Source organism: Pelobates fuscus, chromosome 9 (assembly GCF_036172605.1).
Source record: "Pelobates fuscus isolate aPelFus1 chromosome 9, aPelFus1.pri, whole genome shotgun sequence".
NCBI lineage: Eukaryota > Metazoa > Chordata > Amphibia > Anura > Pelobatidae > Pelobates > Pelobates fuscus.
The window spans coordinates 53,361,841-53,388,712 of NC_086325.1; the positions used below are offsets into that span (position 1 = coordinate 53,361,841).

General features: G+C 38.1%; 1 protein-coding gene across 1 annotated transcript in view; it reads right to left on the bottom strand.

Annotated features, from left to right (window-relative positions):
• MAMLD1 (mastermind like domain containing 1) overlaps positions 1 to 26,872 on the bottom strand; it is a 175,554-nt gene that overhangs the window by 61,699 nt on the left and 86,983 nt on the right. The window contains exon 2 of the mRNA XM_063431972.1: positions 9,080 to 10,726. Coding sequence (XP_063288042.1) covers positions 9,080 to 10,726 — 1,647 coding nt within the window. The remainder of the gene's footprint in view (positions 1 to 9,079; positions 10,727 to 26,872) is intronic.

Genomic DNA, 26,872 nt, shown 5'->3' on the forward strand with positions numbered 1-26,872 from the left:
AAAACCGGTTCAAAAACAGTTTGACACAGAAACGGGGAAGGATGTGTCAGGAACATATTGGTACCATAACCACAAATGTTTCTAAATTGGTTTCTGATAGCACAGACAGGTTACAGGAACAAAGACCAGTAACATGCTTTACCAGTAAGACATTTATCATTCTGGTTGTAACGGATCGCCTGGCACCCCGACTGAGTACCTCCGTTAAAGGATGCTCCTAGCGTTTCCTGAGGACTCCAAGCACTCTGGCAGACACCACAATCACCGAATCTGAGAAGCATATAAATCCTCTCAAGCCTCTGAATGCTGTAGACAGTTGAATAGGAACCATACGAATAGGTTTGCACTCCTAGCAGTCAAACTGAAACAGCATGCAATAAATCCTCCCCCAAGAATGAGACGACACTTCACTTTGAGGGTTAAAACAGGAACTCTCGACTGGCACATCTAGTCTGGCTTTTATTACAATTGTACACTTACAGGCCACACCCAGGGGGAGGCATAAAATAACCAGTTACATACATGGTACAACCCCCACGTCTCCTCCCCTCAGATAAACATATAACATAATTAGAGCATACACATTTTTACCCAAGTTCTGGATGTACCCCAAACACAGGGGGTACACCTTTAAAAAGCTCTTATTCCGGGGGACAACATATCCAAAAATCAGTTCATTCGGATAAACGGTTCGGGAGTTATAGGGTTCCAAAGATTTGACCGACCGCACAGACCAACTAGCCGAAAACAGTTCCATAAGTTTTGGCCTTGCGGTCGGTCCTCGTTCGTACGATGAAAAGGAATGAAATTCGTGCCATCCAGTCGAATCTCGGTGGTCGCTAGACTCCCCATAGCAAATTAAGTATAACTACCGAACGGCCGGTTGTTCGGTAGTTCCAGCACGAAGTAATGGGTGTATGGAGGTCTCAGCGGTGTTCGCCTATATGCGTATCCGTTTTTAGTTCCATGCGTTCACAGGCAAACACCGCTGTTCGTGCGCAAGATGGCCGCGAACACGTGTTAGTCCCGAAATGGCGGCCACCCGGACACTGAGACAAAGGGAATGATTAAAACGACACGAACGGTTTTTACTACCGAATCCCAGCAACGTATTTAAACATATTCCAGGTGTCCATAGTCTCTGTACAGTCCATTTAAAGAGCCAGAGACAGCAATATAAAAATCCATTAAGCCCAGATATAGTTTTTAAAGTGCAATATGTCCAGGGGCCATAGTCGCAGGGCAGGAGGCGGGCAAACAGGCTTCTCCAATGCCCAGTGGCGAGGTTGGTTTCGCCACACTGGTCTATATGATCTGATCACATCCCATAAAGCTCTTCCAGCAGTGGTTTATGGGATGTGTAGTTCAACCCTAAGCAAGGGCCGAGATAAAACTTTCCCCTTTGAGGTCAGAGGGTGAATGGCCAGTCTGATGGCTGCAGGGATTTTGCCAATTGCTGCAGTTATATTAAAAGAAGTTATAATCAGCTCTGTTCAGTGACAAAATTACAGGAGACTTTTTTCCACTACATATATTATATATATATATATATATATATATATATATATATATATATATATATATATACACACACACACACACACACACCTTTTTATTGCTCAGAGTAACCGTAAATCTTTATTTAACCCCTTAAGGACCAAACTTCTGGAATAAAAGGGAATCATGACATGTCACACATGTCATGTGTCCTTAAGGGGTTAAAGCGAAGGTTCTAAAATTTTGTGGAATTAATGGTCAGGCTTTTTTTTTTTTTTTTAAATGTGTTTACAGTTTAAATTCTCTATATATCTCTCAATTATAAACTAATGGCCTGCTCTATTTAAAAGACTGATTTAAAGCAATTAAAGCTATCTATTTATCAAGCACCAAGGTGGAATTGGTACAGAAGTCCTTATGCAATGCATCGGCCCTTCCCTGATGTATCAGTCTAACAGGGGGAAAGTTTACAAGACTACGCTGTTGCCTAGAGCAGTAGCTGTCACACAGTCTGCATGGTAAATGAATGGTTTAGGATTTAAGGATTACCCAATTGTGTTAAAATGAGGAAATCTGTTCATCCCAAATTGGTTTGAGAACCGCTGGTAGATATTTAGTAAACAATACCATTTTAAAATGTGGCTGCCAGTTCCATTTTTTTTTCTTTTCTTTTTTTTTTTGTTAAAACCCCCAATCCATAGAAATAAGGTACTTTATGTGAAATAATATTCTTCTTCAGGTTATCATCACAGATAGAAAGACAGGATGACGCCCTTGAAAGAAAGATTGATTTATGCCTCGGTCCTACCCTTTTTAAAGGGCAATAAATGCTTGTGTTAAAGGGAATCTGTCATCAAAATGATATATAATCATATTTACATTGGAACAAGCCCATTGGAGGTAGCCTTTAGTTTTATAACCGTGTCATGTTACATATCTATTTTCGTGCATTATATAAAGAATATATTAGAATAAAGAAGCAAAAAAAAAAACTTGTACAACATTTACACCAATAAGGAGGGTCATGATAGTTCAGAGATCGCTGTTTAGCAAACTGTAAACTGTACAGTCATTGCATAGAGAGACAACCCAAACACCATAACAACTGATGCCCTTTGTATACGTCCTAGCAGTTCTGCAATCTTGACACCGTACAATTATTAAAATAGAGAAGTTCATTAAAATCTCAGTTCCAAACCCCACTCCCAATAGATTTCATAGGAAAAAAAAAATAAAAAAAATAAACAGTTTCCCTGTAAGCCATACCAGATTACACAATGGAAGACACATTTGTTCCAGAATGTAAGGATTTCAGTTCAGTAAAACATAAAATCCCTAAATAAACCTGACATACAAAGAATATCATTTTTTTTCATACATATAATATTCCATAAAGGAGAGAAATTACACACGCACTCATGTAAGGGTTACAATTAATATTTTATTTATTCATAAACACACATTTTGTCAAATATTTTTCTGTCGAAATGCTGACTTCAGTGTAACAAAAGACTGATTCATTCTTTATAAGTTCTTCTCTGAAGATAGAGGCATGATAAGGGAAGCATGAAGTCATTCGAAAACCTGTACTATTTAATTGACGTGCATTCTCTCTCTGTTTGTTTGATGGTGGCACGTTAAAGATGGATAGTAGCGCAGATTATTCACGTGTGGCATGCATTCATGATTAATAGCTTGCGGGACCACAAGAAATAGGTTCAAGATGAAAGGTCAGAATATGAAGCCTCGGATCCCATTACAACTCAGCTCCCTCCCCACTCTTATAATAAGGAGACAAGAGGGAAACTTTACACAGTGACACACAAGGGAACGTGTTCGAGTTTTCACTGTCAGACTAGTTATGTATACGGATTTCTCCTCACCTTATACGCAAGCATCTTGTGCCTGGATATTAGTATCTGTAATAAAAATCAGATACAATATTCGAAGTAGAAAAGGTTTTGCTTTGTGGTCATTTTTTTTTTTTGTCTCCTTTTTGTACTGCAAGCTTGCTATGCAACTCCGCCCAAAAATACTAATGGATAATAATGGTGAGAGAGACAGGCCAAACATTATGGAACACGTCATTAAAGGGACACTGTAGGCACCCAGACCACTTCAGCTCATTGAGGTGGTCTGGGTACAATGTCCCTACAGGGGTAACCCTACAGGGGTAATTAACCCTACTGGGGTAATTATTGCAGTTTTTACCATGCAGGGTTAACACCTCCTCTAGTGGCTGTCTACCAGACAGCCACTAGATGGACTTCCAGGTGCTTAGACAACTTTTGGTCATCTAAATAATGCTGGACGTCCTCACGCTCTGCATGAGGTCTTCCAGCATCACTGGAATCCTCATAGGAAAACATTGATTAACGATTTCCTATGAAGAAATCCTAATGCAAGCTCAGGCATTGCCGCGCATGTGCATTAGGTCTCCCCAGCCAGCTGATGTCGGCGGGGAGGAGCGTGGCCAGAGCTAGACCTAGTACCGAGTGACTTCAGCGCTGGATTCAGGTAAGTGATTTAAGGGTTTTAACCCTTTCAGTTCTGCAGGAGGGGGGGCGCGAGGAAGGGGGCACTGTAGAAACCTATAGTGCCAGGAAAATGGTTTTGTTTTCCTGGCAATATAGAATCCCTTTAAAACATGGGGCCATGAACAAGCTAGTGAACAAGCTAGTCTGATGCTATAGCACAAAGTTTTGGAATGATAGAACAGAGCATCTGGATGATGAAACACACCCGCAATTTGCATAAGGCAATGATCGCAGACTATTAACAAATAAGAAACCTTGGGCTAAAGAAAAAAAATTATAAAATCCTGGCTGGACCTAAAAAGCAAGAGGTCACCATTAGAATTTAAGTCTTTGCACAATTGTATTTTTTTTTTAAAAAAATCTGTGACTACAAAACTAGTGTAAACCCTGGGAATTTGCCATCTTTCAACAGAATAGAATATAGATGGTTATCGTGCTGCCGTAACATATTAAAATCCAATGTAAAAAAAATAAAATAAAAAGTGCAAGTGTAAGTTTACACTAGAAACTGCTTTATTTCTATCTGACCTTTCTATGTGAATATTCTTATTATCTGAATTGTTAAGCACCACTTGTCTTGTGGTTATACGGTTATATCTTTCTCTGCATAAAATCTAACCGGCGGAAAAAAGTAAGAGCAATAGCTAATCTTGTCACCACTTTGTTCCGGAATAGGACCGTTTTGTTTGCCCTGCCTGCTGTATCTCATCCAAAGAGTACAGGTCTATATCATTCATTAATTGGGCCTATATGGGAATTTCAAGCCTTGACTCTTTATGAAGCCACAGTAATAATAAAAAAAATAAGATAAAAAAAAATATTTTAAAAAAAAATTGAAATCATTGACAGTGAATTTAAATACCCAATTTCTTGTGTGTTATTCTGGTTATGCTAGTGTTATTCTAAGATTCAGGGTTTGATATCGGCCTCGCCAAATGTTTGTATTTAATCATCTCTATTCTAGTCATTTTCATCTTTACAACAGCTGCTTTTTATATTTGACTAAAATTAAAATCATTTTGTGCATTTGATTAAAAACATTTTAAGCAGCGTAATAAACAATATGGGCAACAGTAGCTCATCTGCCATAATGTTCTCTTTTCTTGAGGGCCTCATTATAAACTTTACAGTCAATAGGTAGCCTTTTAGGTCGATTTATGTTAAACCACAGTAATTAGGATTAGGGTTCTCCACAATCGTATCACCCTGTCTACGACAACAATAGATTTTTTTTGTTTTGTTTATTTTTCTTAAACACGATAGTGAATTTTGAATTTTTTTTTTCCTGGGCATTTTTCCTTTTTAAAAGCTTGTACAAAGAGAGGACTTTGCAGGATTTTGTGACCCTAAAGTCTTTAGGTTCCAGTGAAATCTTTCTAATATTTGATGTGAGTGACAGCCTGATGCATAAATTATGGTGCCAGGAAGTCCTCTCCCCCCCCCCCCCCCCATGCACGTACTTGCTTGTAACGTCTGCTATTTGCAAACACTGCTGCAGCTATGATGTCCATTTTTCCATCTGACATCAACAAAAGGAACCTGTACTCTCTCCTTTCAACACACAAATATTTGTACATGCGCAGTGTGGGTGCATCTACATTTTAGGCTCTCACATTGATCTGGACTTGCATGCCTCCTCCAGTCCCTGCCCATCTTTCATATCTTACAATTCTAGGAGGAATATATTTGTGTTTAACTATTAATTTTCAGAATATTTAAAACTTCTGCCATACTATTTAACAGCTGTAATTGTACACCAGGAATAGCCAACAAGGAGACCTCCGTTGAAATTTCTGTCGATAGCAGTCTTTTAAAAACAAAACAAAAAAAAACAAAACTATTTTTAAACCAAACTTTCAAGATAAAACGGACAATATTCACATGCTACAGTAGGATTACATACATGCCGGTCATGACACGTTTATCTCTTAGAATATTATACCGTGTTAATTCTTTGTTACCCGCTTTTTATTCTTGTTGGGTTTTAAGGTCACGTTATCTATAGGTTATAGATAAACATGAATTATCATATTTATATACTCCGTTTCGAATGAAATGCTGAAAATGAAGTGCCTTTCGGTATTAAACTTCCCATGTGAGTATCTAAAAGGCCCGTTCTTGTGGGTTTATGTCACAACAGCTGCGCTTTCCCCTCAGCTCTGCTGTTTGCTATAAGGATCAAATTTCATGTCTTTGTGTGTTCCCACTCCAGCTGGCAATGGCCCACATTCCTTCTCCTTACACAAGCTGCACTTCTTTCCATTATAGAGGGGAAATAAAACAAAAAAAACTATCTCGTCTACAGCTTGAGTTCCAATCCTAAGGCACAGGCCCTTCTCATTCAGAGAAATGGCTGTGAATACCAATTCTTTACTCAATTAATGAACATGGATAGTGAAATACAAATCAACAATCAGGATGTACGCCAGTAAATATTACCAGCAATCCAGACCCCAGTATAACCGAAGAAATTAAAGGGATACTCCAATGATCATAGTCACTAGATTTTATTTTTCTGGTCATGCCGCTAGAGCACTATGGGTGCAGACATTGACAAATCCGTTAAAAATGGTTTGGTAAAGAGATCGGAGAATTCCCCAGCATCCAAAGCTCACCCCCTTAAGACATTTTAACAAGGGAATCTACTGTTCTCCTGTCCAATATCTTGAAAGCCCTGCAAGGACACAATCTCGGTTTTCTGACTTAACACAAGCAAAGAGTGGTTTAGATTGCTGGGGTGTAGGATGACTCCACCACCCAAAACTGCAGCTGGCCCTTGTAGGTATGGCACTGCTGAATGAATGGACACAAGTCTCCTGCATTGATTTGGCTTTGCCAGAAGGAATAGTGGCAGTTGTGATGTGCAGAAGTGGCTGCCGAGATGCAATATGACCAAATTACTCTCTACCCCAGCACCCAGCAGATAAGGAGGAAGCCAGATTTCATCAAATATGTCATGTGAGTTTGCAGAACTAGACAGTCCTATGTTTTTGACTCCACTCACAACTACCTTCAATTTATAAAGTGTCCTTTTTAGATACAAGAAGTATATAAATCTGACAGCCACTAGCTGAAGCATTAGAAGGCTATAGTCCATCATAGACAATATCTATCTGAGCCGGAGAACATGAAGGCTGTGGTCCATCATGGTGCGATCCTCCAACCATAAAATTTTGGTGGTTGAAAGGGTGGAAGAAGAGCCGCGGACTTTGATTTAATGACTAAAAATTTATGCAAACAGTTCTCGCATACTTGAGTAAGGCCAAATGTATTTAACACTTAAATGTGTCACCTGGACAGTTGTTCCTGATGTTCCAGCTATGGTTGGCTGACACCCTGATGGAGTTGTAGATACCAGCAGCTGGAATGCCAGATGTTTCCTTTGTTCTTCTAATGCACTGAAAACAATTTCGTGAGCCATGTTTTCAAAGGAATTGGTAATTACATTGTGCTATAGCACAGCTTCATAAACTAGTTATTTCCTACCTGCTCCAAAAATCCCAAACCATGGTGCACTTTAACAGAACTCTATATTGTTAGAAAATACAAAACTCTATTCCAAACACTATAGGATCCGTCTGCTCGAGTGGTCCCTTCCCGACGAATAAAGGGTGCTTCCTATGGGGTTTTTCAAGGAGCAAAGCGTGAGGACGTCCAGTGAAGGTTCATGGAGTTAATCTCTGCGTAAGCCCAGGAAGTGCCACTAGTGTCAGTCTGGGTGATGGCCTTGCAGGGTTAAGGGGGCAGGGACACAACACCCAGAAAACTTTAATGAGATAAAGGGGTCTGGGTGTCTACATTGTCCCTTAAAAATTCACACAATCTTAAAATGACCTTTAGTTACCCAAATATTTTAAATTCATCCTCCCACACAAATAAATACTCAACTTGCTACCATTTCAGCTACGATTATATTACAAATAATGCACTGCATTTCCTGTAAAATTGTGTTTACGTTCGTTTCATTACATGATTCACCAGTTTTAACTTTAATATACTTCCTTCCTGTACGTTGTTATATTGCAGGATAACACTATAACTTGTATTTGATAGTATGAATAATGCTCCAGAAATTGTTGGTCCTCATATTAAGCACCTCCTATGGTTCATAATCAAAAAGCTAGGACATGTCAATTGACCCCCTCAAGACTGATTACTCAAAATTTGCAACCTTTTGGCTAAAATAGCCCAAATGTAACTATTACCAAGTTGCTTCATTTTCATAATCAGCTGTTTTTTTGCAAATTCACTGAAGCAGCACAGCAAAAAATACAAACATTCCTTTTTCAGAAGCTCCTAGGGTGCACTGATCTATGAAAAATATATGGGTTTCAATGGTTAATTATCCTGTAATGCTGTACTTGTTTAAGTATATAAAATGTTTCACTTCCTCTTTTATACATAATTATGTACAGTTTTATGAATGAGAACTGGCCAGCATGTTTGTGTGTGCTGCAACATTTATTCCTACTTCATACTTAACATGTATAGCTTGGAGGAAAGACGAGTCAGGGGGGATATGACAAAACATTTAAATACATAAAGGGAATCAACACAGTAAAGGAGGGGACCATACCTAAAAGAAGAAAAACTAGCACAACAAGAGGACATAGTCTTACATTAGAGGGGCAAAGGTTTAAAAATAATATCAGGAAGTATTACTTTACTGAGAGGGTAGTGGATGCATGGAATAGCCTTCCAGCTGAAGTGGTAGAGGTTAACACAGTGAGGGTGTTTAAGCATGCGTGGGATAGGCATAAGGCTATTCTAGATATAAGATAAGGCCAAGGACGAAAAAAAAAAAAATTTGGGACAAGAGTGGGGATGGCCATAAAGACAGACCTGAGGGACATTATTGGACTTTGGCGTCTCCAGAAGGCTCCTAATTTTCAATCTATGACTTGGTGTCACTTTAAACATCCAGCTTTATATAATGAAAAAAAAAAAGTTTTTCCTAAACTTCTAAAAACTTCAATGCACATTCAGGTTTCAAACAATGACCTATTTTTCAAAACCTTCTGATTAATATATAGTTGGTCGCTTACCGGTCTCGTTTGAGGAGGTAAACCACTCGACTGCATTTGTCTTTGAATTCGTTGTGGCTGCATAAGCTGCCGTATCTGTTGCTGGAGAAATTGGTTGTTGCTAACTTGTTGAGTTGGTTGCACAGCTGCAGACTGGTGCTGCTGCTGCTGCTGCTGCTGCTGTTGCTGCTGTAGATAATGAATTAGTGAACCGGGGCTTGAAGATAAATTCATCTTTTGGCCTGTAGAATCAGGTGCAAAATGAGAAAGTGGCTTGGTGTTATTAAAAGAAAACTGATCATGAGCCACCGGTGTCTCGCTCACCATACCAGGCTGCATGCCATTCGATGACTGTTGCATAATCATATTCATATTTTTGGTCTGATTTGTAGACATGGACTTGAAAAGGGAGTTTTGCATACTGGGCTGATTGTTGGAAGGGTTGAGACTGGAAATTAATGTATTCTGGGGACTAAATGGCTGCTGATGAAGTGCCGGACTTGAAAGTTTTTCAGGCTGATATGGTGGTGATGGTCCAGCGTTGGAGGCCACCATGTTGTTTTGTGGACTTTTGATGGCATTGGCTGGGTTGCTGTTTGACGTAATGTTAGTTAGCATTGAGTTTTGAGGGCTGAAAGGCTGCTGGTTCAGAGCTGGGCTTGTTATCTTTTCAGAGACATACGAAGGAGAATGTCTGTTGGTTGGAGTGCTCGTGGAAGTCATGTTTGAGAGCATAGCACTTTGGGATCCTTGTATATTGTTCCCTTGTAAATTGTTTGTGTTCATACCTGTCACAATAACATTTTGTGGGCTGAAAGGTTGCTGGGGAGAAGAACCCGGTCTGTAAGGTGGAGATAGACCTGTAGGTGAAATGGTCGGCCAGTTTGAGGTCTGCACCTGTTGCTTCGATGAAGACCCTTGTTTACTTGCAGCCAGCTGTTTCAGTTGCTGTGTATGCCAGTTTGCTCCAGGCATATTCGGCATAGATACTGGTAACATGGATTGAGGTTGGCTCTTATTTTGAGATGGGGGAATTGGTGACTGGACTGGTTTATTTGAAGGAGGAACTGTATAATTTGTCCCAGCAGATGATGGTCTAATTTGAGGGGAACCAGCAGAAAAATCTTTGCTTGAGATATGGCTGTCCAAGTGAGATGTGGTCTGTGGGGACAGCTTTGGTGTTGTACTCAAGCTTGATTGTGAATGACTTATAACTATTGGATCCTTGCTACCCAATATATTTTCAAGGTCCAGTTCATTAGGAGATGGATCAGGCATTTTAGTAAGTTCCTCCAAGAGATCCTGCAATTCTTGGTCTACAGATTGCAGGTTGCTGGTCTTTTCATCGTATGAAGTCTTTTGACCAATTTCGGTGCCCTGTGACACAGAAAATGGGGAGGTCATACCCCTACCATTCATATGGTTGTTTTCCAGCAGAGCAGAATGACTGCTCACTCCCATGGATGAAGAACCGTGGTTGGTCGAGAACGGAGAATGCTGCAATTCTGAGCAAACTACACTAGAGCTGGTATTTTGGGACTGACCCATTGAAAGTGTAACATCATCAAGACAAAGTCTTTTACCATTACTCGAATATAGTAGATCATTCATTCCAGAGGACACAGGGGAGCTGTCATCATCTAGCTTTCTCTTTATGGATCCTTGCAGCTGGAAGAGAAGAAGGATATGCAGTTTTAGGTATACTTGAAGATCAATATAAATGTAATAAAATGAGAACAGTTGAACAGATTATACATATGTAAAAATGGATCACTCAATGGGAAATGCCAATACAAATTACATCAAATATATATATGCAAAGTTAAAGGTAACCTATAATCTAATAATGGAAATTTATACCGGCGATAGAACTTCTTGGTGGATGTACATTAACTTTATTAGCATGGGGATGAAATATTGCAGTGCACAAATTCATTTCGATACAGCAATCTGATGATACAAGACAAATCATTAATTTACAATACTCCCTTAAAAGTGTTTTTCGAGCATAACGGCCACGTCTATTATAAGACTGAAATATAGTTTTAATTTTTAAGCAATGAATATTATATATGAATTTAACCCAGGCAGAATTATATCAACGATAATCTCTTTTTTTTTTTACCTGTGATTGGCTTCTTTCTTTATACTTTGGTCTGCTGTAATATTTTGTTTTTTTATAACTCCTATCATAAATTTATATATAAACATATACACACACACCCACACCCATATCTAAGAGTCTGATGCATCTAATAAAAGTCGACTAACAGTCAACAACTAATTAAAAACCCACAAGTTGCAAAAAGATATGTCTTAATTATATATTATATCCCACCAGCATTAGCCATTATCCAATATTTATTCTTGCATTCAGACCTGCCATGTCCTCTCCCTTCGCACGCCAGCAGTAGTGAAAAGTCGGTGGGAGGACAAGAAAAATAATTACACGGGCAAGTGTGTATGAGCGTGAATGTATATGTAGATTTGTATGTCTGTTTTTAAATCTATGTTTGTATACATGTATCAAAAAACAGAGAATAGAGTCAGCGCTAATATATCAGAAAGAGGTACAAAGGGCAGCAATCCCAAACAAGGACTCCCTCACATGTCCTTGAAATAAATGAGAAAGGCAAACAAACAAAGGGATGGGACTGCGCCGGTGGGCAAAGTAAATGGAATTAAAAGTCCTGGTTAAGGAAATAATATTGAAATAGAGTCCAGTATAATGGAACTTTGGTCCTATGTTGGTCTCTGAAGTTGTAGAGTATCGCTCCTTGCAGATATATGGAGGAGGGCGATGAATGATGAAGATAATAATGATAAAGGGTGATCCAAAAGGTATCCAAATAAAATAGGAGAGATAATACTCACTTTTTGTAGAGCTTAATCCAGCTCAGGTATGAATAGCTTGCAGACATCCAGGGGTGGAGATAAAACAAAAAACAGTGATGGTGCAGTATGTTCCAAAAGTGGATAAAAAGTATTTAAATATAGTAGATCCACTCACATTTAATAGAGCTTATACTAGCTCTAGTGTAGTAGGCATACAGCGGTATAATACCCGCCTCTGGGATATGTGGTGAGCGATCTTGAAATGGTTCTTAAGATGGTAACAGGATCTCAGGGAGAAGATAATAAAACAGCAATAGTGCTCCCAGTAAAATAATGCAGGTATATAAAATATAATAAAATATACTCACAATGTATAGGGCAGGCTAACTGCTCTATGATACAGGTACGGGTAGTATAATCCCCACCTAAGGATTCTTTAGAGTATAGGAGATACTTTTGTAACATACTGCACCATCACTGTTTTTTGTTTTATCTCCACCCCTGGCTGTCTGTCACTACACCGAAGAGGACACTCACCGCATATCCCATAAGCGGGGATCATACCGCTGCAAGCTATTCATACCAGAGCTGGATTAAGCTCTACAAAAAGTGAGTATTATCTCTCCTATTTTATTTGGATACCTTTTGGATCACCCTTTATCATTATTATCTTCATCATTCATCGCCCTCCTCCATATATCTGCAAGGAGCGATACTCTACAACTTCAGAGACCAACATAGGACCAAAGTTCCATTATACTGGACTCTATTTCAATATTATTACCTTAAACCAGGACTTTTAATTCCATTTACTTTGCCCACCGGCGCAGTCCCATCCCTTTGTTTGTTTGTATACATGTATGACTGCAAGTGTGTGTCACATTGTCTATATATTCATGTGTGCAAGTGTATGTGTGTGTTTGTGTCTGTATCTTAGAATGTATGTATAGCAATTTAGCAAATGAGTTTTAGGTGATGGACCAACTTTGTTTGTAGATGTGTGTGAGTGAGGAGCTAGTTATAAATGCATGCAGCTCATTTGAGAATGGCGGATAAATGTATGTAAAAGGGTCGTGTTTTTCTACTTTTGCCTAGCTTCTATATTTTAGGGAAATTTGTCAAGCCCTGTTTTAAAGGGAGTCCAGTTCATAAAGGGACACTATAGTCAACAGAACCACTGAAGCTTAATCTATAGCATGTCCCCGCCACCTTAGCACTGTAAAAACTGCTGTTTCAGAGAAAAGGCAATGTTTACTTTTCTGGCTAGTTACACCTCTAGTGGCAGACAGTCAGATGCCCACTAGAGGTGCTTCCTGTATCAGTGCTGCACAGTGTGCTGCACTGGTGTTCAGCATGTCCACGCTCTCCTCTCTATGAAGAGATGCCTATTGGCTCAGTGCTGTGTTTTGCTGCGCATGCGCAATAGCCTCCAAATGCTTTCCTGTGGGACAGCATTGGATTGGCAGAGATAATCAAAACTGGTGACCTCAGCCAAGGAGGTGGGGTCAGCTGTGGAGAGATCGCCATGTTGTTGGAGAAAAGAGGAGTAAAACCACTTTTTATCTCCGGAAATACGGGGGGCAGGGACCAAATGCTGCATCCCAGTACTGTATAGTGTTCCTATAGGTTCATTGCAATGTATTGCTTACAAAACTAACAAACTTCATTAATTTAAGCAAAAGAAGATCACAATTGGATTTCCACCAAATGAAGTGTTGTACTGTTTTATGTACAGAGTAACAGCTATAAGCGTAGTCCTCTCTCGTATATTGCTACTCTGCTTTTTCTCAGTGTTAAAGATATTTCATAGTAAATGAGTAAATAAAAATTAAACAATTTGCAAACGACAGGGTTGTCCTCATATTGTCAGCATGCTTTTAGACAGATTAGGCAGTAATGTGTTCTAGGTTAAGGCCAATCTTCTTCCGTTGCTATGTGTGTGTATAATGGTTAAATTTGCATTATCCACAATGTTTTTATTTAATTTGTTCATTAAGTAAACCAGTGAAGTAGATGATGGGGTTAAATAATTTATCCGGTGATCTGATTTAACCAGATACGGCTAAAGTGAGATATAAAACACCTACTTCAAACTTTCCTTACTGTGGACCGAGTGTGTGATGGAATCCCAATCCTGTCTTGGCTCTCTATAATTTGCTCCCTATCCTTGCAGATACTGTTGAAGAAAAGCAATGGAATACCTTCCTCCCATCCCTACCCCGACAGGTAGACAAAGAGACAATGTTTCAATAATGTGCACTTCCCCTGGAAAGATATCTGCAGGCACCCATACCCATCACTGGTAAATAAAGGTATGTTTACACAAATCAAAGATCTCACTAAACACAGCTCACAATTCCAATCTAGTAAGAGTGAAATTCTGTGAAGCTTGTCGCTTTAATCACAGTGACCAAGGTGTCAACTTGATTAATCTATCATTAACACCACTGCTTCACATAATGAGAAACAACCTTTATAGCCCACAAGAACAGCAAACAAAGAAAAAAAACGAATCATTGCGTCGTTAACAAGACACAAACAATACAAAGCGGCTTATGAACAAAAGGGTAATAATATAGGTGTGGATCAATTATTTCTGCAGTCCAAATGAGGTGTAAATTGGGACGAGTAACAAGTAGCACATCAGCTATTTTTGGAATACAATTCCCATGATACCCATTCAACCTTAAGAGAATTTTCGCCTAATAGTTGGTGTATGTATCACCAGTGTTAATTTTATCGACTAACAATTTTAGTCAGATTTTAGTCGTCTAAAACTAAAACAATTAAGATGACTAAAATAAGACTAAAATGACTGTTTAATCAAAAGACTATTACTAAAACTAAATTGGAATTTGCTGCCAAAATTAACACTGTAGATCACCATTTTTTTTTGCCTCTACGGGCAATAACCTAGTTATTAGCTCCATGGAGCTGGTAGGCATTTGAAGGGACAGTATGAAGTTAACAGTTCGTTATGATGGGTTTTTCTTCTCTCCCTCCATTAACTGTTAGTGGGTTTTTTTTAATTTTTTTTTTATAGTTTTTCATGCCATGGCCGACGACACATGCTTAAAATAACACTGCAAGCAGGTTACTCTTGGCACCATAACAACTGCCTTGCACTGTAGTGGTTATGGTGCTTGCATATCTTTTAAAATATATTTTCAGAATAATATACTTAAAAATGTATGGAATTAACTCAAGACCACATTAATTTCAACAATTATGAGATCACTGGAAGTGTAAGCACTTTCCTTTGGGATTCTCAATTTTTTTTTTTTTAAATCAAAGCAAACCAGAAACTAGAGGGTAACAAACAAGGCCCTGTCCTCTCGCCGCTATACCAAGAACTTGTCACATGTCAGGTTTGTCATGGAGATCAATACAAGTCCATCTTAAACAGCCTCATCTTCTTCTTTGAATGTCAGTGAGTGACTCTATATTTGAGCAGGATGTTGAGATAACATCCAACCCGTGACTTTACAAAGCCTTTCATGACTTTACCAGGCACATGACAAGTGGGATTCCTTGAGGGGGTTTTAAAAGACAGATGCAGAACTATGGGCAGAGTTTATTTTTGGTTTCCTAAATGAAACCATGAGCTCATGTCAGTGGGCTCTAAAATAGGAAACACTTCAAAACAAAGCCGGGACCATGTAAGAGGAAATGCCTATGGACATCAGTGATGCTTGTTCTGTAAGCGGTTTTAAAGAGATCCTGTGTCTGTGATGGACTGTAACGTATATAAAGCGCTTTAAAATAAGATACGTTAAACAGTGTGCAATTCATGTTGCGGAAGTACATAAGTGAGGATCAAAGTATTGTTTTGATTCTTCCTGTTTTTTGATTACATTATTGACTGTGCCTGCATATTGGTTGCCTTTAACCAAGTGATAGTCATATATTCATTTATTGGAAATCCAAAAAAAAAAAAAAACATTCTAAGAATCTTCACAGTTAGCTGTACAAAAAAAACCAAAAAACACAAAAACAACTCTGCATTACTGACTTGCTTAATCAGAAACGATAAAGCACAGCATGATTGATCAGATTTACTAGACAAATCACCTGTAGATTAAAAAAAAAAAAAATATTAGATGACGTAATAAACTTAAAAGTTTTTTTTGTTGTTGTTGTTTTGTCTAAGACAAAGTACTAACTACCGGTAGAGTATTAAACTTTTTCCAAATGCTCAGGAATACTCTGTAATCATTTTGTAATCTGGGAGGTTATTTTTTTATTTTTTTATTAGGTCACTTGTCATTTATCGAAAAGCTGATGTCATAAGGTACCTTCCTGAAAAAAATTTAAACATTTTTTTTAAAAACCCCCACACATTTCTGAGGCGCGTTTTTCAATTTCTTTAATACATGTAACAGAGGGACACAGTTTTTTTCAACGAGGTCCTTCTCGTGTTTGTACAGACAAATATCCCTCTATAGATCCCTATATAGAGAGTAAACATGGAAGGCGTATTTTCTCTCTTTATATAAATGTCGGTCTATATGTTTCTAATATTGTTAGCATTTGGTTAAGGTTTTAAAAGACTTCGAAGTGCAATGTAATGACACCCACCATTACCCTGCTGAATAAAGACTAAAGAGCTTGTTCTCAAATTTATTTATTCCACAAACATTTTCTAACCTTTGTTTGTTGCAATTATCACTCGAGAGCATTAATCTCTAAAAGCATCCATTTCTAAACAGCGGGAGATAAAATAAAACACACACAAAAAAAAAATAAATGTCAAATTCTACATCTCAACTGCTTCATTCACCGAAACCAAGGTCATTTCAATGTGACAGTATTAGATGTCCTATGAAATGTGTTAAAAAAAACCTTTAGTGCTTTTATTTGGAAGATTTTTTTCCCTAAAATTATGCTTAGAGAGTAAAAAAAAATTCAGTAAAATAAATAAATTTTTTACACATCATATAAAGAAAATAAGATAAAAAAAACCCAAAACAAAACATTTTTCATGTAAGAATTAGCCAATGCACACCAAAGTAATCCACTGGTCATGCATGGGCCGAACAGGTTGCGTCAATGTGTTACAATTCCTCTGATAAAGCAAGACAGTTCTGCCGAATCCCTTGCGGTATGAAAACCCCACGCGCTGAATCTTTATATGGAATACGATTAATTAATAGTGCTTCTATTTCAGAAGCTTATTTACATTTTAGAGGGCAGTATGTTCTACCACCACACACTATATGCAGTGTGTATTGAATGTTAAGGAGAAATTAGACCATTTGTTGTTGCCTGATTTGTTACGACGGCTGCATTTTGATTGCATAATAAATATTTCTTTACTCGGGTCAACTAAACGAGGAACCGTCCCTCCATGAAGCTTTCCTATGCCTTTGGCATTTGCATTTACTGCTGTATGTGTATAAACATATTTGTGACTTCGAAAGACATGTGCCTTGACTCAGAGGTCTTTAATTATTCGAATCCTTAGGATTCAGCACAGTGGTAAGAGACCAACTATCCTAGAATATTTAATTTTGCAACATCTGGAGAGCTACCTGTTGCCATTAAACTTGCTAACCATTTGAGAATTTCAAGTAAAGCAGTTAAACAGAAACTATGAAAGAGACCCCCCCCCCTCTTTTTTTGTAGAGCCAAATATTTTAGCCTATGTATTAACTAGTGACTTCAAGCACCATAAGCATTAATGTAATTTGACTAGGTCCTGTCCTATGGTGTTTTATACCCCACCTTCTATAGACTGTAAGCTTGTTTAACCCCTTAAGGACCAAACTTCTGGAATAAAAGGGAATCATGACATGTCACACATGTCATGTGTCCTTAAGGGGTTAAGTAGGGTCCTCTTCAACCTATCGTTCAGCAGGGTCCTCTTCAACCTCGTTCCTGTAGGTTTTTTGTAATTGTCCTATTTATAGTTAAATCCCCCTCCCCCCTTTTAATATTGTAAAACGCTACGGAATCTGATGTAACACTATATAAATGGCAATAATAATGCCTGGTGTCTACATGCAGACTCTAACCCATAGGCTGCCAGAGGTGTAACTCCACCTACAGCAGTGTCATTGCAGCATTATACGCCAGCACAGGAGAAGAGTTCTGGGTGGGTAATGTTAATTCTATGCATGTTTGGCGTCTGTCATCAGAACACACAGCCTTCTGGCGACAGACAGCCATTGGTGGCACGGACCTACCCTAAGCCCGCTGTCCTAATGAGGAAGAGTGATGTCAGCAGGGGAGGCTAAGGCTGCAAGGAGAACATGATTGGAAGAGTTAATCATAACAAAACCAGTGTTTTCTTAAAACACTGTTTCTTTGGCAGAGTAACTCTTTAAGTGTGTACTTGATAGAATATATATATATATATATATATATATATATATATATATATATATATATATAATTTTATTTTACTTTTTATTTTTTTAATTATGAGGGAGTACAAAAGGTTTAAGAATTCCCTTCCACATTCTCTGAAGCAAAAAATTAAATAAAAAAATTAAAAAGCAGGTCTATTTGAGTTAAATAAAACAAACCAGAAAACTGCTAAACAATTAAGCACTTGTACATCTCTGTACACCGGAGGTAAGTCCCTAAATCTTCTTGTATTACACAATGCTCTAATAAAATGCTTAAAGGAAACCATTTATCCACAAATTGCATGGATGAGAAGATCACATATAGCTAGGTACAGATTAAATATACACATTGTGCTGATGAATTGAAAGGTATACTTTCTTGTTGAAATTGTGTTCCTGGACTTCCCTTGTTGGTGGGCAATGTGCACATGGATTAGGTTAATTTTGTATCATAATTGCAATCCTACACTGATCATAGCTTGTAAAAAAAAAAAAAAAAAAAAAGAAAAGAAAACAAGACTTCAGAGACTCAGATTTTGATTATGCAACAAACAGGAAATGGTTATTTGAGCTCTGGTGATTAGTCTCTTTGCCTTGAAGACTCACAGTTTGCTGGGAATATGTTGTTTACCCATGCTTTCAATAAAAATTAGTAACAAAAAATGATGTTATTGTTAATGTGTTGTACTATGTGGTAACTTTTCCAGAAAGGAATAATATTGATAAAATATATTAAAAAATAAATAAAGAAAATGTACATATATTTTAATCTACACAAAAATTATACTCTAGTAGTCGGTTTACATAAAATTTGATCATAAAATAATTATGGCCCAACACCTGCCCATTAACACAATAAAAAAAAAAAATCACATTAAATTATAGTTTGTGAGTTCAGTACGCTCTTTTTAGGGAAAGTGTATCGTTGCAGTCATTATCTACTTGTACTATGTACACATTACATAGGTGATTGACATTTTAACCCCACGCAGAAAAATTGGGTGCCCCCTCTTTCCAAGATGGCGTTATGCCTCTCTGAGTTTTAGAATGTTTTTAAATGAGCCCCTTATAAAATAGACCCGGTTCAAGTGGTCACCCTTACTATGGTGCTAATCTATGGATTATGGATGCACATGACCCCCTAGCGCAATAACTGTAAATACCCTCTTTCATACAGGTCTCATGCCCCACTAAGATAAACAGAGGTTGCGATAGAGTCTTTTTCAGAACCCCCACCTCTTCATAAACATAAAATGATGTCCTTATGGGCAGTGAGGTAGGTGATCACTATTTGAAAGGTTATCACCTGCATTCTAAGAGGACAACAGACTCCTTGTTTGAAGGGAAAGATTTAATCAGAGCCCCCCCTCCCGCTAAGGCAAAAATAATTTTGTGCATATGTTGCAGCCGATTGCCTATTTTGTGGTGGTTACCGTAAATTTAGTAGGACAAATGCCCCTCGAGGGGTGTACATATTGGCCCCAAAAGATAGCGTACCTCTAAACCACAACAACGAGGAAGTGCCAATACCATGTAAGGTGCTGGGGTGTCTTTAATATCATTTGATTCCTGCTTATACTCCAGAAACACAGAAATGTATTGGACAACAAGGTCTTCCTCTGTAGCCCAGAAGCACTGTGATGACCCAGGCATCACCTGCACTGAAAGAGTTTTGCTGTATTGTTATTGGGACAGTACTGCAGATGAGAAGCAGAAAGTCAGAAATCTACTTGGATGTTTCTAGAGCTTAAATATAAGATCTACCATATAATCCATGTGCTGGGCTGGTGGCCCATAATCTCAAAATTTATAAAGATGGTGTGATGGGGTGAGAACATTGGCTGGTATGATAATAAGTGGGCTTTTTGATTGTACTTGCCCCAGGCCAAAAGTTGCTAGCCCTCTCCTGGCTTATAGTACAGCTCACATTACTCTGTAATAAAATCTTTCATTCCTTCGACACTGAAAAACAAGTTTATTTGTGGTTTCAAAATGCATGAATAATGAATGACATGAATAGAGAACATACGTTCCAAATAGTTCCCCCTTTACAACAAAAGAAAACCCCAGCAAGAAACCAAAAACAGGCTGTTCACTTACACACAGACATTAAAAGGAGAGGGCAGAAAACTACAAAGATCAACAGTCTTGTGGTTTTAGACATTTAGCAGAGCCAGGATATGAAATGGCATATACACCAGGGAGTCGACTTTAAAGGTTTTATTCTGTCAACCCTATTACTGGCGATATTAAAAGGCTTGGCCATCCACTTCTAAGATGTTGTTACCTAGAGGACTAAATCTAAGAATCAAAGGGGCCACGTACATCACTTCCGATTTAAGTAATAAAGGGCTGAGTCAGAATGCGAAGAATTTTAAAAGGCTACTCTAAGCAGTGCTTGTGTATTGCAACATTCTAAACTCTGGCCCCCCAATTTTTTTTCATTTTTTAGAATTCTTTATTTTCGTGAGTTACAAGTAAGAAGATAAGCATATACAATAAACAAATTGGCATGCATGCATAAAAAGTATTAGATGCAACTGGATCCAGAATGGACAAGCATCAAATGTTACTGTATCCGTTTGGCAATGTCAAGTAAAGGAATTATTCTACACATTTTGTGTTCATTGGAGAGGAGGTTAAATAAAGCATTTTACAGAGAAGTCGGGATCTGGAGTACGTTATGCATGTGAACCTGGTAGCTATGTAAAATACAAAAAGGAAAAAAAGGGGGGATGGGTTTGGTATAGCATGCCTCTGATGTTAGCTAGGTGGAGGTTTTGATGGTCAAGCATTGTGACAATCATCCCTGGAATTTGCAAAAAAGGCAGAGGTGGCATGGGGGAGGAGGGGTATATGGATGGAGAAAAGGGTGAGTGTATATTATAAATGTTAAATGGGACCGGTCCATATAGGGGAGTACAGAGATATGAACAGATTAGGAGTAGAGTAGCAAGGAATATTACAAAGTTCCGAGGATCACAACCAGAAATAAGTAATTAGAAGAGAGAGATTTTCTTTTAGATTTTCTTAGTAGGAATGTCTCTGTTCAGCCAAGAATTGCTAATTTTATGGAAGGATTTGGGTGCATCATGTAACTGTGAAGTCGGTTTATCCACTTCCATTGCTTCCAAGGTTATCTTCACTATTGTAGTCTGCAAAGGGATTTCACCTCACCTATTGTTCTGCATGCGCAGCCTCCCAATTTAAACAGTTTAATTGTCATAAATGTGACAGCTCGCAAGAAAAACCACCCATCTATATCAGGGGTTCCCTAACCAGTCTGCAAGGCATATCAACAGTCCAGGATTTAAAGGAAAATTTAGGAAGACAAACATGTATGACTATTGCAACAGTGTTCCTCTACCTATTTAGGTCATTCCCCTCCCAACCTTGGTGAGGGTTTAAAAAGTGAATGTTACTAAAGTAAGAATTCAATAGGAGTTTTCATATTCTTATAAATATTTCAATGTAAATTTCAAATTTAAGTCCAAAATAACCAAATGAGAAAAAAAGTCTCTATGCCCGTTGGGCTTCCAGTTTGACTACTTCAATTTGAATTCTCACTTTATTGAATAACCCTGTGTCATTGATAATGCGGCAATGTTACCTACATTCTCCACGCTTTTAGAAATCACACTGAACAACGTAACGTAAGAATAGAACATTAAACTATGCATGCAAAGCTAATTAATCTCAAAGGCAGCAAGTGAGCATTCTGAGACTTGAGATAATGGCTTCCATCGTGCATTTTACTTTGCCAAGGTTAATTTCCTAGATTTGTAGTTAAAAGGGGAATAAATATGAGAAAACCACCGTAACAAAAATAAAATAAAAAAAGAAGACTATTCTACATATTTTACTGTAATGCTGCAGGCTAATTCAATGCCTATCACGTTGCTAGATATATTTTTATTAACGCGAGATCACAATATTTTTTGCTCTATAAATTTCATCACAGAGTAGGTTCTGAGGAACTTCCCAGTGGAAAACCGGTGAACATTGCCACGATTCTAAGATGTTCGTAAGTCCTAGAACCAAAAGCTACAGTAACGAAATCCCAATATGGGCACTGACGTTTGGGTCCTCCAAAGACTGTATCTCAATGGTATATCCGCAGAGTACTGTAGTTATGAAAGATGTCCTTGATTGCCTTGGCTGCCCAAGCAAAGAATATAAACCTTGAGAATATGTAATTTGTCAAGCCCTTTGGGGTCGAAACGTTGCTGTTGTGGTTCCTAATAAAGTACCTGTCTTGAACCAAGGAGTGCCTGGACCTCTATTACTCTATTAATTTTTGTAAATCTGGTGTTTGATTCCGGTTCAGCAAGCACCCTGGCTCAGATTTATGGGAGTGAGTGCAGTTCCACACACACTACTAAAAATTTGTAAAAGACATAACCATAAAGAATTTCAAATGTGTTATTAGACAGTATGAACCAACATGAGGACACAATTTGACCACACATTGCCTGATATCATATATGGTTGAGTTGACTTCACTTTCTTACAAAAATAAATAATAAAAATTGTATAAATTAGCAATGGGCAGCATGAAATTATTAGACTCATACCCTACCTTTTGACTCAAACAATTGTATCTGCTTTGTGCTGTGGATGTGAACATCTTGACATAATGCTTATCAGCAGGTCAGTTTTTACCCCTTTTATCGGTGTATACATCAACTCTAAGAATACATCAGATTAGCTCTTTCATGAAAGCGATTTGATGACCAGATTGAGCTACGCATCACCCAATACAATACCCAAAAATAGCTACTTTTATAGGGCTCACGCCGACCTCACACCAGAAAGATTCTTCAACACAGCAGCAGTAAAAATGTTTTAATGAGTTGTTAAATACAGATATTTCCCACCCTCACACGGACTTTCAAATTATCTTTCACTGTGACCTGCTTTGGTCCCAGACGTCTTGGGTTTCTTCCCATGACATCAATTGTTCTGGACATCAATGCACTTACTGCTGTTGCATTTAGATACAGAGTAGAGTTCAGGAGAATTGGAGAAAATAGCCTGCAGGCGCTATGGTGAGAAGAATTGAGCAGTAAAGGGACGATAACTTGTTAAATGGAATATGGTGGAAATGTAAAATGTATAGATCTACTGACACTCCCCTCTCATCAGGACTACAGTAATTATAATGAATTATATATACATACACTTAAATACATGTATATTTAAACAGAGTATACACAATGGCAAACTCTAGATTGTAGGATCAAACGGGCAGGGTCCTTATCAACCTATTGTTCCTACCAAAATCTGTAATAGTTTGTCTAATTTGTTGTTAATGTTCCCTTAATAATATTTCAAAGCGTTTTAGCATTGTTGGTGATATATAAATACTACTACGACTACTAATAATAATCTCAAAATTAGTGTGTTAGGATTAGAGTTAGGATTAGGGGTAGCATGTTTATAGTTTAGTATATGGCCCACTTCTGCCCAAGATTAGGACCCCCTAAACTGCACAAAGAGGAACTGTGCATTGTTCTACATGCATTACGCGGAAGAATTGCACAGATTATGTCCGTACCCATTTAGTGCAGAATTCATAAATATGATGATAGATACACACACAGCACTCTAGCACTTGAACTATTTTCTCTATTAACCCCTTACGTACCATGAACATTTTTCATTTTTCTTCTATTTGGAAGATTTCAAAACCATTTTAGACATCTGAGGGCTTATTTAACAGAAAGAGGATTAAAAGGACATTGTTATAGACCTTGCAACCTTTAACCTTACATCAAAGTCTAGCGATTGCTGCATTTCTTTACAATGATTATAGTTTGTTTCCACAATTTCTCTTGAATAGGAGAGCATTCCCGTCCCTGGGTAAGAGAACCTTATTAAAAGATGCCAATGTCTGCACAGAGAGAAAGCAGATGTCTAATTAGGTCAGCAAGACACAAAGAATGTTGCAGAGTCGTTGTCATATATATTTCTTTCAAATTACATTAGAATAGAAAAATGTATAAAAGAAAATGTATTCTATATATGAGCTGCCTTTCTCTGGATAACAAATTATGTATTCTGTGAAATGCAAAGTATAACTCAGCATTAATTTCTGTGCTAATGAAAATAAATAAATAAATAAATAAATAAACAACATAATTAGCTCAAATTCGGCATCCACTGTAGAGGCAGAAAGGAAAATATACAATCTTCTTACAGGTAACCCAAGTGGATCAAAAGTCTGGAAGAGTCTCAGTAGCTCTTTTTATTTTTAATTATAAATTATATTTAAATTATTATATAGAATTTTTTATTATAAAAGTTGGTTTATATGCAAAAGATCAAAAAAACGGGTCGCAAGAGTATTCTGAGAACGGACAGCAGCTGAAATAGCCTGCCCTTCGGTTGGTCCCCGCTCAGAACTCAAGCTGGTTTTAGCTTATCTTGCGCCATTGCAGAGAGAACATATCTGAAGCATATCAGACTGGTCCCACCCATACGGGCAGTCTAGATCCGAAATGCCAGCAAGTTCTCTTTGCACGAGAGATACAGCAACCCCAGACGATCGTTTCAGCCTTGTTAGGCATCATCAGTGAGGCATAGCTGATATCTCTCTAGGCACCGTGAGCAAGGGGTCCACGTCTGGATTATATGCAAAAGATGACTATTGTCCAGTTAAATAAATGGCACCTAAACAGAGTAGAGATGATCAACAGTCATCTCTCCAGATCGTATTTACCATGTTTCCCCCACGATGATGGTACACAGAATTGTTAGGTCCTTATTTACAGGTATTAAAGAAAGATGAATAGATGTAACCTCTGTGTTTTAGAAAGGTCACCTCATAGTCAATATTGTCCGGTAGTATGGTGAAAGAAAAATCCAAACTTTCCTGTTCCTCTGACAAAGATGAAGGAGACCCAAAATACTGAATCAGTGCTAGTGTTGAAGGTGGGCAAAACTGAACTATACGATGAGGTATATTAAACCCTTAAAGCATCAAATGTTTGTTCATATTGCCAGGAGTTTCGTTTTTTTTTACGCCAGCTGTATACCTTATTCTTTTGAGATTTGTACAAAATACTAACTTCATCTATTCTACACATCTACCTTACAATAGCCATATATCTGTCCTAATCCTAGCTCCACCAGTAGAGGAAGAGAGAGGAAGCTGGTGAGCCCATTTAGCAAGAGGCGTTGAAAGTCAAACTCTCTTGCAGATGAAACTCATACTTTTGTGCTGGTTCTTGCATTTTGAAACAATTCCCCGCAATTTTATAGACTTATGAGACAAAAAATAAATAAAAAATAAATCTCAAGAAGGTTAATTATGAACAACAGGAAAAGTTATCCGTTCAAATGAATTTAAATGGATTTGTGAAAAAGCAATATCCCCATGCCCAGTGTTTTCCTCTTTCAATTAATTACTGCAAGTCATTCAACCAAAACAAAAATAATTGGTTAGAGTAACCGTTAGCAGCATGGTGTCATTCACCCCAATCCCCCCACCCCTTCCCCAATGCTACATAAAAAAAAACAAAAAAAAAAAACACTTACCTGTGATCAAACACAGAGGCCAAGTTCTCCTTGCAGCCTGTTTATCTCACTGCCAGAGGGAGGGAAGTCCAGGATGACTGGCTGAGGGAAGGACTTGCGCAGCATGGAGGGGGATGGGGGGGTGTCACCATTAGGGATATGTTGCCGGCATGTTTTGCTCGCCGACAACAGGTGCCAAATATGCACAGATTTAACATTATCCAACCAGAAGTGAAGTTACACCTCTGGTATCACTGTGCTACATGTACTGTGTTTCAAACCGAAATGCTGCACATACAGACTCCAAGTACCATAACTACTTCAAATGATGTAGCCATGGTGCTAACACTTTAGTTCATTTTGCTTTCAGAGATGTTATATATTTCTGTTACGTCCTTTACTTGTTAGCCATCACAAAGGAAATATGGTTTGCCCAGTTCCCCTGTATATTCCGCTATCCCAGGAGATCTTCGCTCTAGATCTCCATGCATACCAGATAGATCTCCTGTAATGGAAGAAAGTTATCTGGGGTATCGAAGAGACTGGCAAGCTTCAGGACGCAGTAGAGTAATCAAATATGTTCCCAAGAGTCAGGAGACACATGCCACTCTCCATCATTCCCATGCTTGGCATGCCTGGGCACCCATGTGTTCTATTAGTACATGCACATTTTTTATCTTTAATAAGAAGAGTTCTAGTTATTAATCTTAGAACTGGAACCTAATTCAAATAAGTTTTGAAGAAAAAAAATATCACTTGGGATATATCGAACTTAGAGGGAATATGTCTGAGGTTCTTTACTCTAGTTACTGTCCTCAGAAATTTACTGACCCAAATCTGAATTTTGTAAAAAAAAAAAATAAACAAATCATAATCAAACAATCCAATAATTATTTTAGTTCTAAATATTCGAACATCAGATTTGCAATTTCAGGGCTGATTCGGAGTTTAGTGGAAATCCTTTTGCCCGTTTATATTATTTAAAGGAGCACAGGGCCGGCGCTACCATAAGGCGGCCCAGGCGGCCGCCTTAGGGCGCACCGGCCCTGGGGGCGCAAAATCAGGCTGAGCGGAAGGAGGGAAGCGCACTGCGCTCCCCTTCAACCGACGA